Below are 19327 nucleotides of genomic sequence, written 5' to 3'. Positions count from 1 at the left end.
AAAAAACTGAGGTCTATAACATCATTGGTTTTACCCACTTGTACCGTTAAGCACAATACAAACCTAACAGATTACTTTTCTAAGCTTAACTTCCCGGTTTTCCCGAGAAAAAGCACTGTAATATTGAACAAGTCGGGAAACCGGGAGCATGACGCTTCAAGTATAAAAGGTTTTGTGTTTTCCTATGTGAGGAGCATAACGTTCTCCATTGGCTGAATGCATTGACCCGAGATATTTAAATCGCTCAGTTCTGGGCAGGTTACTGGCATTGCCAGAAGTGAGCGATATAAATATCCCGAGGGACAGGTTACTGCCATTGCCAGAACTCAGCGATTTAAATATCTCGAGTCAATGCTCTCAGCCAATGGAGAACTGCGTAATGAAATTACTTCACGCATTAACGCAACCTGGCATTCCACAACTGGTGTTCTTTGTGATCGACGTATCAGCGCACGTCCCAAATCTAAAATTTATTGTAATGCCGTCCGTCTGCCGCTCTCTATAGTTCTGAGTGTTGGCCGACTATAAAAGACAATGAACGGCGTCTTGCGGTAATGGGGACGAAGATGTTGCATTGCATTGGTGGCGTGACACGTTTTGATCAAGTCTGAAATGAGAATATCCGTGATCGATATGGGTTTGCACCGATCGTGGAAAAACTACGAGAGAGGTGTTTTCGATCGTGTGGTCACGTAACTTGAATTTATTTACCAATATTGTCTGAACATCGAAGTTAATGGTAAGCAACTAAAAAGCCGTCCGAAACAACGGTGGCTTGATACGCTGTATGGAGATTTCAAGGCCTCGCAATTACATCCTGATCAGGCATTTGATAAAATAAAATGACGAAACCGGTCACGACGATCCGACCCCGCCGGTGAACGGGACACAGGCTGAAGAAAAAGGAAAAGATGTGAGGAGCGACGAGTGCACGACAGCTGTGTCACATAGCTAAAAACTCCATTGCCCTCTACTTTTCAGAAAGCGATTTAAATAAACCATTTGATGGAGACTCCTGTATTGATTATAGTTAACATCATGCGCTTCACACTCCGAGTTTAATATTATTAGTAAATGCCAAGAATGTAACCTACATAAAATATAAAAAAAGGCTGGGGAGAATTAGATTCTTCTTGAATGGAATTTTAATATTTCACTCGAATGTTAATTATTCTCGTTAATTATGATGTCAGCATCTTATTTACATGGCTTTGGAAGGAGTTAATTTGCGCGAAATTGCTAAGTTCGAACTGTTATATTGGCGTTGAAGGCCAGATTTCCATGAAATTTAGAACGTATATACGAAATATTGTCCTCTATGCTGGCACAAAATTCGGAAGTCCTAGAATGAATATAGGAGGGGTTTTCAGTAAATTTCTAAAAGTAATAATCTACTATTAGCAAGTTTACTTGAGCAGATATCGGAATGGGACATATTTTAAGGCCTAGATTTCATCTAAGCGCACCACCCTGATTTTTTTCGGATTTTGAGGTTGGGTAGTTTCCGAAAATGAGTCCTGTCTCACTTTAAATGCGTACATTTTGACTCCTTACTCACCCGCTTTGCACTTCACGCCAAAACTAATGTCAGTTTCGGAAAGTACTAATCGAGACCTTTCATTTGATATCCTACACGACCATATCCGGTGAAAAAAAGTTTTGAATCCCCCCTTTGCATTAATGGCGAGCCCCCTTTAAAGTCCACCTAAATTTATGCCACTCGCTGTATGTGTGGGATTTCATAGTTCCGATATGTCCACCAAATTTCGTTCGGATCCGTGTAGCCGTTTTGGAGAAAAGTGCGTATGACAGACAGACAGACATACATTGAATCGATTTTAATAAGGTTTTGTTTTACACAAAACCCTAAAAATCGACCAGCATAAAGTAGGACTTTCGACAGAATGAAGCGACTGGCAGGTTCTCATTCTATTCTAACATCCCACCCTAAGTAGTCGAAAAACAAATGAAGGCGACAAAATATTTTAATTTTTCCCCACAATCAAAGACTCAGTAAATTTTCTCAAAAAATTCATCGTTCATAATTCTAAATTCTAAAGAAGAAACAGATATTTTGACCTGACAAATAGCTTTTGCAATTTAAATCAAAAGTAAAGACTGTATTAGTTGTTCCGTGTTTCGGTAAATCTTGAGAAATAATTTTTACGTAAATATCAGTTAATTTCTAATAGAACTTGTACAACATTCCAGGAATATTTTTGAACTTGGTTTCATTTATTAGGATTATCTGCAACTTTTCACTTAATTTTGCATAAGAGATAAGATTATTGAAAATAGAGATACAAAGATGAATGTTCTTCCGTTATGATTTGAGTCTTTTAATAGGGTTTTAAATTCATTATGAAGAGTTAATAAAATATTATTTCAAATAATGTTATGCCGAGATGGTATAATTCAGTATGCAGATGCACTAAAGAAAAATTTCGAAACTTGTCTTTTTACTGTTTTAATGCCAAGAAATCAGTAGTTCACAGATTCCTTTCAAAACCTATATTGGTTCTACCCCATCAATCAGAACATGTGGGTAGTAATTTCAATTATTTGAAAGTAAAGATTTCGGCTTAATTGATAAAGAATGCTTCAAAGAAGTTTGAAAATTTAATTTAGAGTATATAATTTAACGCATGCACTTGTAGTCGTTTTTGAATGTTTGAAGCCAATAAGAAAAATATACTAAAGAAAGGTAGTTCCGAAACAACTGTCAGAATCCTATACGCAAAGTAGGGCAACAATTTACGATACTTTGATTTTTCTTCATATAAAAAAAAATGGATATATCACCATAATTTTTGCGAAAAATGTCATTCCGCGTGGTTAATGAAATAAATTGCTAGGTGTACTTGATCGCCCTAGTTATTCCCCAGGTGGTACGTTTCCATCGTGAGAACACGCGACAGTTCAATATGATGTGGGGAGTTGTTTCGTCGTAGGTTAGCAGACATACCAATGTTCTCATTTTCAGTTTGCTTAGTTTCAGGGTTATGGATGTTTTAATTCATCGTTCACTCCATAGTGTTGATTTGTCATGCCTGATCCACATGGTTTTTATAACTGCGGCTTTGTTGAGTTCAAATGCAGGCTCCGGTCCACTACTGGTATCTATCGTAAAATTTAAACCTGGGGAAACAGTTCCTATTCTATATACTGGTTGGTCGTCACGTTCCTGAGAAGGCGCTAAGGTCGGATCCACTAAATGTAAACGAACGTGCTTACCAGTATAGAATGTATTGTCAGTTTGCTCTTCACTATTTGGTTTCAAAGATAGGACAGGTGGTCATGGACATTAATGGACCTTTGACTATACGCCTTTTCAGATTTGTGCTCCCGCTAGAGAGTATGTTGTCGAAGTTTTAATTAACTGTTGGACACGCAAACATCCTGCAAAGTTTATTCTGTCGGAAGAATACTAGCCCGTGTATTGTACATAGGCATTCTGACCGACCATAACAAATTAACTGGACGTATATTCAGAATAGGGATTCTCCAAGATAATACGGATCCATTCCGTAATAAGAAAGCGGAAGCCAGGAGCAGCATTGTGGCGCGGCGGGGTTAACAACATTCGATATTTATTTTGAATGTTGTTAACTCGATTGACAATGGCCACCATTGGTGTTGTTAACCCCGCTGCGTCACATTACTCTGCCCTCAGATGAAACCTAGGGGTTTCAGCCACCGACTTCAGAACTGCGTGGTTCAGTCTGGATAAGGAGACAGCCTTTTTCTCTCCCCCGATCTCGAGTTGGAAAAAATGCTCTCCCCGCTCGAGAACACGGTAGGGGCCTTCGTATGGAGTCTGCAGCGGCTTCCGGACAGCATCCGTCCTGATCAGAACGTGCGTGCACGTATTCAGTTCCCTGGGCGCGCAGGCAGGTGCGGACGAGTGTCGTGTGGGAGGTGTGGCTTTCATGTGGCGAAGGTTGTCTTTCAGCAGGCGCAGCAATCTCGAATCTGCGAGACCCGATCTTTTATCAAAGACCGGATCACTTGGGAGCCTTGGGTTCTCCCCGTATACAAGCTCCGCGGGGCTGGTAGCAAATTCCTCTCGGCGGGTTATTCGTAGGCCGAGTAGGACGAGAAGCAAGATTTGAGTCCAGGACGGATCGTCGCGTGCCATAATGGCAGCTTTCAACGTCCGGTGCCAACGTTCTAGCATCCCATTGGATTGCGGGTGGTATGTCGTAGTCCGCTGGCATTTGAAACCCAGGAGTTTATCTAAATCCGAGAAAAGGTAGCACTCAAATTGCATTCACTGGTCAGTGATTACCACTGCAGGGACGCCAAAGCGAGGGATCCATTTTCGACAGAGGGCTTCGGCACAAGATTGCGCGGTAATGTCCTTCGGAGGTATTGCCTCAGGCCACCACGTAAACCTGTCGATGATTGTAAGGCAATACTTGTAACCGTGCGAATTTCGCAAAGGTCCTACTATGTCGAGGTGTATGGTGTGGAACCGCTTGGTAGTGCGGGGGAGTGAGCCCACCACTTTCCTTACATGCCTGATGACTTTGCACTTCTGGCATGTGATGCACTCTTTGGCCCAAGTTGAGTCGGAGTTGACATCCTTGTTCATGGGGGGCCAGAACTATTACTCAGTGACTAGCCGATTTGTTGTTCTGATGCCTGGATGTGTGGAACACTTCCTTGCGAAAGGTGGCCGGAATGTATGGCCGAGGACCCTTTTCCGAGACTTCGAAACAGAGAAAGAGGCTCGAGCCGAAGATGGACAACTTCCGAAATTTCTGAGTGAAATTATGCGGTGTTTCCAACGATTAATTATCTGAAATAATAAAAAACTTGTTGTTTCTTTTTCGATTGTGTGGATATTTATTCTTGCAAATAGCGATATTTCGGGAACCACTTGTTCCCTTCATCAGTGCTAACAACTTGTGGTTCCCGAAATATCGGTTTTTGCAAGAATAAATATCCAGACCAACGCCTCCTACGCCTTGGCAATAGCCGAGAAGTCGAGTGCGGCGGGGATATAAAACCTCGGAGACACGTGACAAAGCGTCAGCAACTATGTTGTCCTTGCCGGACACGTGCTGGATGTCTGACGTAAACTGGCTTATAAAGCTCAGGTGTCGAAGCTGACGAGGGGATGCTTTGTCGGGCTTTTGTTTCAAAGCATATGTGAGAGGCTTATGGTCCGTGAACACTGTGAGCGGCCTGCCTTCAAGGGAGAAGCGGAAGTACTTAATGCTCAAGTACGCGGTGAGCAGTTCTCGATCGTAAGTGCTGTAGTTCCGTTGAGCGGGGTTTAACTGTCTGGAGAAGAAGCTCAACGGCTGCCAGACTTGGTTCACATTTTGGCGAAGAGCAGCACCTACTGCGATGTCAGAGGCATCAACAAAAACGGCTAGGGGTGCATCTTGTCGAGGAAATGACAAGAGTGTAGCATCATCCAGTTGCTATCGGGATTTGTCGAACGCACGGACATCCTCTTCAGACCACACAATCTCTCGAGTGTCCTTCGTTTTGGGGCCAGACAAGTACGCGTTCAAAACGGACTGGTGTTGGGCAGCCTTAGACAGGAAACGACGATAGAAGTTTAGCATGCCCAAGAACCTCCGCAAATCCCTCACGGTTTTCGGACGCGGGAAGCTTGAGATCGCTAACACCGATGGTGGCCACTGTCAATCGAATTAACAACATTCGAAATAAATTTCGGATGTTGTTAACCCTGCTGCGCTACAGCATCACATCGACTAGCGGAAATTCTGGGTTACATAAACAAATCCGAGATATTCCGTTAGACAGGAAAATTGGAATACAAGGGTCTGAGTCAAGAAGACTGTATACAGGAGGAGCAAATTAAGGGGCACGGAATGTCATTGTGTATTTTTGAGTTAGGAACGAGGTGGCTAACTGGCTCGTAACGCATGCGATTAATGCGTTGGTGGGAGGGTGTATCGATGCCGTTTAAATGTTTTTTTTTTGTGTGTGTGCTACCAACCACGTGGGCGCACAACAATGCACTGCATCACATGCACGGTACGACCTCAGACCTTGTGCATGGAGTTTTTCTTGCGCATTTACCGTCGACTGTTGAACATGCGCAATGACTTTTTCCCAACAGCGCGCTGGAAGTTAAATCTGCTATATGCAGTCTCCTTGGTCTGAGTGCTCAGATCAATTTACACCATGAAATTACTCGGAAACATCTATTTCATAAATTGAGAAAAGCGGTAAGTAGTTTACCGAAACTTTCCGATGCCAATTTCAGAATTGTAGGGAGTGTTTCTACTTCACTTGTTCAGTTCAATACAGTATTGTCTGCCTAATCAATTGCTGCGAATCTATGATTGACAAAAAGGACCGCTTCAAAACATGAATCACTTTTAACGTGGAATATATTTATTGCTGGTGAAATGAAAAAATATTTACAAACTTATCTATGGAAAAATTGTGATAGGGGCATCTTTGATAGTACGGTCACATGATTCGCGCTGATGAGAATTCAGATTGTTTGTCGAAGACGATGGGAAACAACCAAAGCCTGAAGAAGGAGAAAGAATTCATTGAAGTAGGTCCACTAAGAATTTTTCAGAATTTTGATTTTGTATTCTCAAAAGCTCTTTTCAAACGAGGGAATAGAATTCAAATTTTTTATACGCCATCCATAGTATGTTCAATAAAATATAATGATTCAAGTCAACTCAGATGCAAGACCAAATCATTACGGGTATAACGCTCTCTACGAACGTCTCAGGTCTCATCACAATTTGTAATCTACACTCAGCAAATAGGATATGAGCAGATGAAGGTTTTCTTTTTCTAAAAGTAGAATTAAGTTTCTGGGTAACAACGTGGATGAAGATTCTGTTCTATTCAAAACCCCAAACAAACATTCAAACTAGGAAAACTGAGAATTGAAGAAAAATAGCACTGGTCCTACTATTCAAATCGGCCTTAAAGTTAGGTGGGTTTAAAATTTTATATATTTTATTATCTTTTTTACTTGAGCATATCCAATAGAGCCAAAAGCTAGAGTAACCTTTTCCTAGACCTATGTTTTGCTTGATTGGATGCTACGCTTTTGTTCATACATACTTCGAATTGTGGAAAACTCCAACTTCAGTATGGATTCAATGTTTTTTGGCACAAGATATTGTTATGGTCTTATATCGGTCGGTATAAATAAAACTACATTTCAGCTAGACTCGTACTGGTGAAAGTTTTGCTATTTGCTGCCTTTTTGGTTGGTGGCATTAATCTACTTCTAGGTATTCCCCTGTACTCATCCTTCGCTTTATCAAAGGCAGAATTAGTTGACTTGATAATCAATTAGTTCGGATCGTGCTAAGTTTGACACACTATTCCGATGGAACAAGGTTGACAGAACTATTCAGCGGCTTTAGGACTGCTTGCAAGACTATTTGGATCTGGATTATTTTACAAATATATTTTAAAATCAAGGGACAAATCTACGTAGGTTGATACTTGCTTTTCGAATATTATGATTAATGTTTCGTAGAGACTACAATTCTACATGAAGCCTACCCGACTATTTAGTTGTTGCTTCTTCGAATATATACTTCCTAGCCATATCTGCAATATCCGCATAGATGAAAGAATGAGCGCATTCTCATATCGTGTTCTTCTATGATTCCACTTACCTCGTTGATTTTATCTGGAAAATGTGACTGGCTTTGGTTTTGTAGCAACGTACTATATATGTGTATACACTTTGGTGCAAATGTATATAAATATAGTATTATGCAATACATTCATAAATAACCATATTCATATTTCCTATGTATATCCATCGACACACCACTTGAGTGGAGATAGGTTTGAATGCTCCCTTATCTAGAAGAACATTCACCTGTAATCAAATACCTAACAAACAGTTCACACAGTGCACAATTATCGGATTGAATGTGATATTAGCGCGTTAGAGAAAACCATAAAGTTAGTGTGTCGTTAAAATTTACTTCATTAACTTGAAAGAATATTTGGTGACCTATTTAGTAGACGGTTTTAAGTGTGTGAGTCTATCTAACAAAGCATCTTCAAACTTTGCACAAGCAAAAGCAATTAATAAATGAGATAAAATTACTCATTTGGAGCCGGTGAGTAACCTCTATTTCTAGATTTGTATGAAAATCGTTAGATTGAATAGAAAAACTTCGTATTGTAGCATTGTGAAAAGGTCGTTGGGGAACGTATAGCTGGTTGGAAATTTAAATTTGCTTGCTATATGTCTACAGTCGAAATGATTCGTATTATGTGGATATATAGAAGGAGACATGTACAACCTGCAGTTTGATTTTCCCAAAGCATGTCAGAAGGGCTGCTGACGCGTTTGCCCCATCTGCAGAAGATCGTTTAACGTATTGATATTAATTTTTATAGCTTCAGGTTAATATCTTGAAATACTGCTAACATGATCCCCTTTAAAGACCTTAAAGTTGAAGTATCTGGTAGTTAAGGATCTGACCAGAACTAAAATCAAGCCGTTGTATCTATTTGGCAAAGTAAGAAAATTAAAAAATTTCACTAAATTTTTTGAGTTGAGAATTTGTCTCGATCAGGAAATCTTTATACATATATTTCAAGAGCTTGCTTATATTTTGATTTATATTTTTTTGTTGAGTTAAAATAAAATAATATATCTTTGAAAAGAAATACAAAGCTAAAACTTAGTTGGGTAGCCTTCTAACACTTCTATGGTTGTGCATGATGATGGCACCTAACATGGGCAATCGGTGTCTAGTACTTGTTTCACTCACCAATGACACGGCAAATTCATTTGATTTCGAATGCAATGAACGTAAAGAGAGCGATGAAAAAATGGCAAATCATTTGCGTAAATCTATATATTCGGAATATACACCGCGTATACCGAGCACACGCTTATATTCCAACTAATGGCATGCTATAAAGGTAATATTTGTTTCTAAACCGAGGAACCCCACAAACAGTGGAAGCGAAAAGCTGCCCACCGATCAGTCAGTCAGTCAATGGAAAGACTAGTCTAGATCGGTTCATAAGGGATACATACATTCCTAAGTGGCCACTTCACTATAGGAAACACGTCTAGCAGAATGGCAAACCCACGGAGACAGTACTCCATGAACTCCCAGCAAAATGTTCGAAATAGAATATGCCTTAGGCGCATTCATTTAAATCGAAGATGCCCTCAATTATTCCCCATTCGCGGCAGGACAGCATAGAATTGATCCGCTGTTAATCAATTGGACCCTTCATTTTTTTCACAGATGGAGTGGAGGCAGATCTATATACTGGTCGGAGAGAAGTCTACTGAGGCAGGATGTCTTAGTGGCTGCCCACAGGAAGGGGTTCGTTCCCTTTTGGGATTCATTGGATGTATATATCCATAATAAAGACCATTTTGATGTATGCGTGTGTCGTCTGGTGACCGAGACTGAACTTTGGTAACAGAAGGAAGGAGGTGGAGCAGATACAAAGGCTCGGTTGCCTAAGTATTGGAGCAATGAGCACAACGACGACCGCGGCACTTGAAGCTATCCATCCTGATAATGTTCTCAAATTCGTAAAAACCTGCGAATGCCGTATAGGGGAAGTCAATGAATACACGATTTACGGAGATAGTACAATTGGCCTAACAAAGGCCACTAAACTAAAAAGTCGACTAAAATTCTTCAACCAACATCGACATCTACCGCTTATATGATGCAGCTTTCGCTCAATAGTGGGAGACTTAATCTGCTGATCAGATGGCAAATGCACTAAGTAACCCGCTGTTATCTCGGGTGCTAGGCCGGTCGTCGACCACGTCCCGAAATGGCGTCATAAAATCTGGCTGAACGGAAGGTATTGAAGGGTCTATTGACCGCTACGGATCTCTCGAGCTCCGATACAGAGCGAAATCCCGGGAAGTTGGACGTAGTGTGCCCAGTGAAAAAAGAGAATTTGTTTCTGCGCTAGTCAAGGAAACGGCAGATATCGTCGAACGCAATGATTTTAGAAATGTAAACCGCATCACGGAAGGACATGCATGTGGTCGCAAAACTGTTGATGGTCCTGTGAAAGACGTTAACGGTCGACTCCTTATCGACGATCACAGTTAGCGGAAGAGGTGGAAAGAACACTTTAACGCGGTTCTTAACTGTATTATATCCAAGGAGAAGACAGATCATTTCGGCCATCGATGCACTCAAACGGAGTAAAGCCGCTGGGCTTGACGGTCTCCCCGCAAATTTGTTTATTGCTGTACCTGCAGTTACTGCTACTTATATACGTACGGAAGCCTTCGGAATTCGGCACCTTTCCTAGAGAGTGGAAAAAGGGCATAACCGTTAAGATTCCAAAGGAGATTCGTTTTGAGTGTGACAATTGGAATGGTGTCCGCGTGCTCTCTGCCGTCACAAATATTTAGATTTATTATCTTCCTGGATCGCATCAAAGAACGTTTCGAAAATTTGTTGGACAGGGAGCAGGTTGTTTTCCGCTTTTGATCTTCCTACATCAAAACAGGATTTCTAGAAATTTTTCAACAGCGTGAACAGGGAGTGTATCTGTCGTGGACTAGGCAGTAGAGGTATTCGAAGAAATTAATAGCTATTATTAGTGCGATATGTGATGGCGCAGAATGTCATGCGTTGCACCGAGGTAAAATCTCAGAGGAGTTTGAGATCCAAAACGGAGTCTGCCTGTGTTACATCTTGTCACCGATATTCTTTCTTCTTGTTATCGTTGAAGTTCTTTATTCTGCCTTGTCCGGAGGACGTGGATGAGTTTAATAGACTATGACATCTTTTCTCAAACAACTCGACTACATAACATCTGTTTACTTTGGATTTGGAAACACAGGCAGGTAGAGTTGGACTGACCAAGAAAACCAAGGTTCTCAGTCTGACAAGTTATTGTACCCCTATACCCAAATGAATGAACAGAGCATCGAAGGCGTTGATCACTTTGTATGTATATTTTGGGAGCGTGTTTTCTGCCGACATTGGCACCGAACTGCCCGACGCATTAACATCACTAAGTCCGCGTTCGCTCCCTTGTTTCAAATCTGGATATGCAGTTCGCGATGGAAATATTTTTCCGTTCGACTTCTGATCTACTACTTAACTACTTCATCTTCAAATTTTCATGTAAAATATTACGCACAAGTTTAGTTGATATCCCACTTGCCGCAGCTATCTCACTTATTTCTAATATGCGGTCCTCTACTACGGTTTTATGATTTTTTTGGCAATCATTTCCGCGGTTGTGACATGAACGGACGCGTCATTAAAGCTCGTGCAATAGAAGTATCTAATGATAGCACGTTTCTCTGATTTCTCCATTTTCACATCCTCAGCCGTACACAGGCGTCTTCTTCAATAGGTTTTCATACGTATACTAACAGAGCAACTAACAGTGCGATTCTTTACAACATTAGGAAGAATATTAATCGACATTTGGAATGAGATCATATTTTAAATGGCTTTTGAGCATAATTAGTGAAAAAATGGTGAAAGTTGATATATTTTTTTGAACACCTGCAAAATTTTCAAGTTTGAATATTTTCCCCTGCATTGAGATTCATATTCTTAAAAAATAAGTTAGTGATGTAAAATTAAAACTCTTTTGGTTTAAAAAAAAAACTGGAGTCGCTACACGTCCCGCAGTTGGAGAACTCTAGTAACGACATTCAGCGAGTTAATGTCGCGTAACTTTATTTTTGGCTTAAGGGGTTAATCTGTTTTGAATTTTTTCTTTACTTTATTTATTGGCTTAAAATACGCTAAAACATCGCTAGATTCATAATCAATATCGATCTTGTATAAAAATAATATTTTTGAAATTAGTTTCTATGGAGTAACTTCTAAGAAGAAAAGCGCATCTAAGCCACAAAACACTCCCTTTTCAATATGGCAAAGAGTCTGGGTGCAACATTACAGCACCCATAAAAGAACAAATACCAGCAAATACGATTGTGGACGGGCAATTATTTGATGCTGGAATAGCAAAGTGAAGTTAAAGAAATTTTTATGAACCCTATCATTATGATTTCAAAAATTATAGCGTGTTTAAACTTAAATGCGTTTTTTTTCGAAACCACGTTTTCAAAATCGGTGAACAGCCGATGATGCTCGAACTCGAAGAATTCTCTTTCGATCTACGTGAAAATTTAATTGCAACTTCTTCTTTTAATCATCTAGTGAAGAACACCGATTTTAGGAATAGAGCAGAGTAGAGATTTTTTTTAACAAATTTTTCAAGTCAATTTTTTTCATCGAAAAGGCAATTTTTTCTTCTAGCAACCGTAATTTTGCGAAAAAAAATAGTAAAATTATAATCGTGTGTGCTTCACAAACTACCCCTGCCTTCTCATGTAGTTCATTCAAAAAAATTATTATGCTTCTACAGGAGTGGCACGTTAATTAGCATACCATTTTATGTCCGCGTACAGAAGACAGCAAATATTCAATAAGTTTGTTGAAAATTTGCCCACTTGTTTTTTAATATTTAAACTTCACTTGAAAATGTTTTTAATTCAGGGTATATATACTTGAAAATATTCTTTACATAAGTAAAGGTAAAAAAAGCTCCACCAAGCTGTTAACGCACATAGAAGAAAAAGTTAAAAATATTTATTAAATTTTTAAAAATCATCAAATATATGAAAATGCAACTTATATATATAATATTTGGTTGGATATCCTTTTTGTGAAAATTCAGCTGAACATGATCGTTGCACAAAGACTTATGGCGAACGCTAGCCGTTTTTTCCGGTTGCCATGTGTGGCGTGGTTTTCTCAGACTTTGACATTCTCTGAGGTTGATCTTTAGAATCGCTGCCTGATGGTTCTGGAAGAAATATTTACGCCACAAACTTCTTGTATTATGGCTGTTGTTTGCGTGAAACGAAAGGATCGTAATTGTCGAACAATCAAGGAATCTTCCTTTTCTGTGGTTTTTTTGACCTACAACGTCTTGTATTTGCAAAACTTCTATTTTCCTGACAGTGTTTGATCGCGTGTTTTAAAATTTTCTGTGCGAACGCCTATGGACTCAGCAATTTTACTAATATTTCATTCATATTGTACGCCTTTCTTCCTCAGTAGAACTCTTCTTGCACCCCATTTTGTTTGTTATGTTTTTCTAACTTTCGATAGAAACAAAACTTTTTTAAGACTTTCACACACGGCAAAGTTATCACAAACAATAGGGTGTACTAATTAAAATGCCAGGCAAAAAGAGACCACATGCCGTTATTATTTTTTATCAGACAAATGAAAACCGAAAACGAGAAATGTTTTGAGTGGTTTACACTGCTTGAATAATGCATCATACCAAACACTAACGCATGTGGGCTAATTAGTGTGCCGGCGTTGGCGAGTTGTACTGAACGCCACGGAGGACTTCCAAAAAATCTTGTTTGTTGTACGCCATTTTGTAAAAAGTTGTCAATATTAAATTTCTTTCTGACTCCTGAAAAGTTGCTTAATTCGTTGACATATTACTTGTGAACTATAATTCAAACATGTGCTCACAGAAAATTCTTAAAAAACATTTTTTGGAGCTCAAAATAGTTACAACCCCATAAATTATTGAAAAAAATTCTCAAGGTTTCCCCAAAATATGACTTACATCGAAATTTCATTGAATTCTAATTAATTCCTCCTAAAAGAATCTCAAATACTAGATGAAAATAAGCCTTCTAATGTGGTTTCCCCCTTAAGTCGGGTGAAAGAGCATCTGATCGGGTCAGGGCTAGGTCAGCTACATAAGTCGATCTGTATAGATATAATCCTGTGCATACTTTACTGTATGGATGTCCACAACGTCACCAGAAATTTATAGCCTTCTTGTGGATGTGCATTCGACTTGTCGCACAGCTTGATGAAATTTTATGATACATGCAGTCACTATTTGCAACCACGTGATCGCGCACCATAGCATACCTAAATACCAAAACTTACATATGAAAATAAGCAGATTGCATTCACGCAGCTGAGCAAGACTGGACCCCAAACTGTTAAGATACATTTCTTAGTCTATAAAAATTATATCTTTGCGTCAAGGGTTGCACCTTCTATGTATAGTTTTCTTGTTTCCAGGTTTCGACACCTGCCACGATCCTTGGCATGAACGTTTGGTCATTGTTGAAAGCGTACCTGGCAGATATTCCCTCTGATCGGCTGTAATCAAAAGATGGGTCCACTCAATGTTTGTACAGTGTTTCTATAAGAATTTGATGACATGAACCCATTTTTGTTCCACCTTCTTTAAGCAAGACTGTAAGACGTCGCCTTCGAGTAGCACGCACTAAAATACCGATTCCGTTTGCGCGGCACCAATTAACGTTGAAGGATTTCTTGGTCGAGGATCATCTACAACTAATTGTATACGACTCACAGCCTCATCTAAAAAATTTCAAGGGTTTATAGAGCCTGAAAATGCATACAAATGCAGTAAATTCTCAGACTTTGACTGAACTTTAACGCCGATAAAACCGAATTTCTTAGACCTATGTGCATATCCTTTCTACAAAATGAGTATACTATGTGTATAATTAGGTAGCGCTACTTCTGCTGGCATCGAGATCGATGTTGCTTGATATATTAACAGTGCAAAATCCGAAATAATTTGCTTAATATATGCAAATAATGATAATAATACGAAATTGAGGCTTCTCCATATTAACCGTCTATCTCGCCTTTCCAGCAATGTATAGAACCTCACGGCCATTGCTACGCGAAAGCTTTAAATATCCATAGAGGTGCAGCAAACGGCTCGCAACGCGATTAAATTATTTAGTTCACCAATGGTTTCACCTTATCATTCACAAATCAGCAAATCTACTTCCTGTATGCCCTCCCCTCATAATTATTTCGATTGTATCATAAACGACATTAACTTCTGACAATAGCTAACAGATAACCTCGCTAAAAGTAACAAAGTGCGGCATAGAGTTGCAGTGTGTTCGATTTAAATGCTATGCACTAAGCTGTCTTTAAGTTCGCCTCTACATCCTCCTGCTTTTTGTAGCGAATATTAAACTTTCCTCCATGTTCTTGACTGCGAAGTTAAAACCGCAAGAAATCGATAGCAATGATTTCTTTCTGATTTCCGCAAAAAAGTCTAAGCATATCTACCTTGCCGTTTACCATAAAAGTAACAGCATTAACTTTCCAGTAGTCAGTGTCGTAGAATTTACAAAAGTGAGATGTTGGCTATAATCAAATTCGTAAGTCTGTGCGTGTTTTCATTTTCTCAATCGATCATCAGAAGTTTTATATTTTCCCAGACAATTGCGCTAGTAATCTTTGTTTTGTTCATGTTCTTTAGCGAAGGGAGTGAAGTCGAGGGTAATTTGCAGTCTGATCTAATTCATAATAAATCTTTATTTTAAGTCATTCTTTCCGCCCGCTAATAGATTTAGCGAGAAAAGAAGATTACTTCTACGATGTTGATGCATACGGGGACGATTTTGTCGACTTCGGTGCACAAATTGGACCGGACGGATCCTTTGCATGGCATTCTGACCACCCGGTAGTCAACTGAACGCATCCAACCACGAAGCAAATTTGACTAAATTGGAATAAAACTCCACTTTTATATGAAATTTACAATACGTATTTTATTTTTTATGTGGTTTGTTAAAACATATAGGATTGTGAATATTTTGTGATCTCTGGCAAATTCACTTCACAAATGTAGATTATATTTAAGTCCAGTTAAAGATGCCTTCCTTTTCCGTTTGCGAATAATATTTTCACAATCACTTCAATGGATCACTCGCGCCATGAAAAACGGCGATTTTGTTTTCACTTCTACAAACTAATTCCAATGATAATAGGATTTATAAATATTGATTTCTTATATTCATACTCGCTTGGAGCTAATATTTTATAAATTCTAATACCGAAAACGTTGAAATCTTGTCACAGTACTTTTTTTCTTTATGTACATATTAAATAAATATGGCATTGCCTTGAAAATATATTGTGACATTAGGAGTAAAGAAAATATATATATAAATTTGTGTTACCGCTTATCCTACGAAGTACTTGTAGTAAAATAATGTATATTCAGTGGTAGCAGTCACAGGAGCGATTGTAGTTGAAGATGCATCACGTCGACGTGTGCCGAGCAATCGAATTCAAGAATCTCTTGCAATCTTGCATTATATCGTCTTACGATGCAATGCAGAGAAATGCAAGGATAAAAATCATTTTCGAATCAAACAGTTCATCGTTCTCTTCTGCGCTTTCATTTCTAGTCAAAGTTACGTTTTTTGGGTAAATTTAAATATTTGACTCAATTGTTTGTGACATGTTACATGCCTGCTGCACTATATTTTTGCTCATTTTTAGGAATTTATAAGCGTTTAATAACTTCTATAGGGACAAATGATGACCATTCCTTACGACAAGGGAATTTAAATTAAAGTATAAGAAATTAACTCAAATATTGTTGATTGCATACTAAAGTATAAATTTTCCTCTTTACGTACGCAATCAGTAACAAATTTGTTCTTAAAGCTATTCGTTAGTTTCTTTTTGTATTTTATAGCGAAAACGGAGCGTGGTAAAGACCGGAACTTTTAATGTAAAAGTCCCAAGTCTATTATAAGCGCCTTCCAATTTGGTTTTTGAATTTTCCTAGCATTGGAAACGGATAATTTGTTAGTGTTCTATAGTGGTTAGTTTTCATTTTATGTGGTTTTTCGTTAGTATTTTTACACACAACTGTACAACAATTTTTTCCTTCTGAGATTGAATTGCTTTTGAAGTTTATCTAAGGCTATTAGAAAAAATTATTCACATTGGGCCCAAGCCAAAATTATTTCCATTTGAATGCCTACGTATTGAAAATTACACCGAAACCAAGGATCAAACCAGAAAAATAAAACAAGCATCAGTCAATTCACTTTGGCACATCAGATTCAATCCAAAACTCCACAATCAGCAATTCACTTTACATCTATTCATTGGGTTAGTAGGACTTTTCCTAAAAATGAGCAAACATATACACTTTTAGGTTGTTTATACGCGATCCTTGATCAATTCTTACTCTACTTCAGCCTACACATATAAAAAGGGACTTTTGAACATCAGCAATCTCTCGTTACTAATTCTGCAATTAGCATTATCACCCAATACAAGTCTATATTTTACGCATTCATTTTAACTTTGCACTAGATGATTCCACTGGTTGTGATCGATGAAATTATTGCTTTTATCGGCAACGATATTTCCGTTCAATTTCTCTGCATGTAAGAGATTTTGTGAATTTGCTTTCATGTCATTTAAATCGATTTTGTTTTGAAGGGCGTCAGTTTTTACTGTTCCGTTGGACAAATATTTCATTACTCCATTGGTCATGATCTTGTCTTCTGGATTTTTGTTTGCATCTTCTTGCTGTTGCGGGAGGGCAATATTCTCATGCGAAGTCCTTGTGCTCGATGATATTGATTGCGTTGAATTCCTGAAACTGCCACCACCAAGTCGTAAGACATCAGATGTTTCCGATTCAGCTATGTAATCGGGAATGGCGTAACCTTCTGCAGCAAGAGTATGAGCGATGTTGATTTGTACACCTTTGAGATACATAAGACGATTTAACCAAACTATAACAATAGAAAGGACTATTCGACTTACCTTCCGATGTATCATAAAGTCGTACTCCTGGTACTGGAGAGCCTTCACGTCGGATATGGTTGCCACCTTTGGGTCGTTCCTTGTAGGTTACCACTCGAGAGATTAATTTTTTCCAGCTTGCCACTGAAAAAGGAAATGAATACTTTTATTTACCGTTCAAATTTATGGAGCCCAACATCTAATCCTAGTGCACTGAAAAAGAAGTTACAATTTTTCTTATACTTCTTTAGCTTTTGTCCTATTCGGTAGCTGAGTCGACTTATCTAGATCGGATTCGCCATTTTGCTTTTTCTAGATGGAGGCGAGAGGCTCTAAAATCACCATCTTGCTACTAAGCTATTACTGCTTCTGTTGGTTTTTGGACCGTTTTTCATCGACATCGATGTTCAGACCAACCTTAGCTAGTAACTTCTAGTTAACGTGAATTTTATGTTGACGCTTTGTCCGATTTCGATCCATGATGAGCTCCGATTGGGGCCTCGTTGTTTTGTTGTCGTGCACAGCCAGGAGGCGAGAAGCTTCAGAAGTTACAATCAAGCCTGGAGGGCGAGGACCTCGTGACCGAAGGTATCCAGCAGGATTGCTTCTGAGTTGACCAGGTTCCGCAAGGTTCGCAAGGTTCCACAAATCTGTTCCGTTGTATCTTCGTTCCAGACTTCTGCCCGCTATCCGGCTTAAGTTCTTTATCCGCAATTATTGACTTGAACTGTTCGACACAACGTGAATTACCTGATCATACCATTGCTTCTCTCACAATTTTTATATAATGGATGCAATCGCATATCTATCCACGTTCTGCTTCTCATTAAACATTCAGAATCATAAGGGCGCACTGGACGAACGGCGCGACGATCGACTTTTGATTTAAGATGGTCGATCGGAAAGGACGCCAGTCGTGTCATTTGGATTACGCTGATGCATGAAGCATTTTAATATCGCGGTTCACCATTGGTTGAGGCCATTGTTCCAAGGTACTTAAATCGTACAGTTCTGGACAGATCAGGTTGCGAAAAACTATTTTATTCAGATTTAATCGCAGACCATGCAGTATAGAGCGATAATTTCACCTTTCCACCAATTGTTCAAGACCACCTTTATTAAGTAGAATGCTGGACGCTGCATGTCCCACCTGGCAGCGTCCATGACAACAAGAAGTGGCGAAAGGACGCTTCGTTGATAAACACCCACAGAGACATGGAGCGGTTTTGCAACCTGCTACATTTCGAACTTTATTTTGTCGCGAATGCGGCTGTCAAAAATTTATCCTAAAATCTATTTGATATGTAATAACAAACAAGTCGGATAAGAAGCTTCACAAGGAGTGAAAAGACCTCCAATTGAGCGTGTATTACATCAATTTTAAAATTGCGCTCCTAAAACTTTCATTGACCATCCTGTTAGTGATTTTAAAACTTGTTTTTCTTCAGTATTTCTGGAAAGTTTCTGCCGGAATAATTTTCGGCAGTTTGTGGTGGTCTATATCTGAATTGATGTCCAAACATTTTTTTTAGCATAATTTTCATTTTGGGAGAGAGGCTCTTTTTACGAGGAAACGATTCTCTCAAATTACTTGTGAATTTGAATGACCTCAATATTAAAACTTAGGAGATGTAAAGACGTTTTCAGACTCAAAGGCCGTCACCTTCCTTGAAGGAGCGATCATTTTCATCTGGATCTGAAAGGGTATCATTAACGTCCATTCCCCGCAAATCAAAACC

The 19327-nt window shown here is 39.0% G+C and overlaps 2 protein-coding genes across 5 annotated transcripts in view; one reads left to right on the top strand and one right to left on the bottom strand.

Moving 5' to 3' along the window:
- The first annotated feature begins 7893 nt into the window (after window positions 1-7893).
- LOC119648892 (2-phosphoxylose phosphatase 1) overlaps window positions 7894-19327 on the top strand; it is a 49822-nt gene continuing 38388 nt past the window's right edge. Inside the window, exon 1 of the mRNA XM_038050802.1 lies at window positions 7894-8096. The gene's annotated coding sequence lies outside the window, so the exon portion shown is untranslated. The remainder of the gene's footprint in view (window positions 8097-19327) is intronic.
- Window positions 15560-19327, bottom strand: part of LOC119648871 (tudor and KH domain-containing protein homolog) — a 31445-nt gene continuing 27677 nt past the window's right edge. For 3 of the 4 annotated variants that reach the window (XM_038050769.1, XM_038050762.1, XM_038050778.1), the window contains exons 6-7: window positions 17610-17732; window positions 15560-17548 (exon numbers count right to left, since the gene is read on the bottom strand). In XM_038050769.1, the coding sequence (XP_037906697.1) occupies window positions 17136-17548; window positions 17610-17732 (536 nt within the window). In that variant the 3' untranslated portion in view covers window positions 15560-17135. The remainder of the gene's footprint in view (window positions 17549-17609; window positions 17733-19327) is intronic. The other variant, XR_005249069.1, reaches the window with a different exon arrangement.

The sequence above is a fragment of the Hermetia illucens genome, chromosome 1 (assembly GCF_905115235.1).
Source record: "Hermetia illucens chromosome 1, iHerIll2.2.curated.20191125, whole genome shotgun sequence".
Classification (NCBI taxonomy): Eukaryota; Metazoa; Arthropoda; class Insecta; order Diptera; family Stratiomyidae; genus Hermetia; species Hermetia illucens.
Note: the sequence above shows the minus strand (reverse complement) of the source record. Positions and strands in the feature narration are given on the sequence as shown.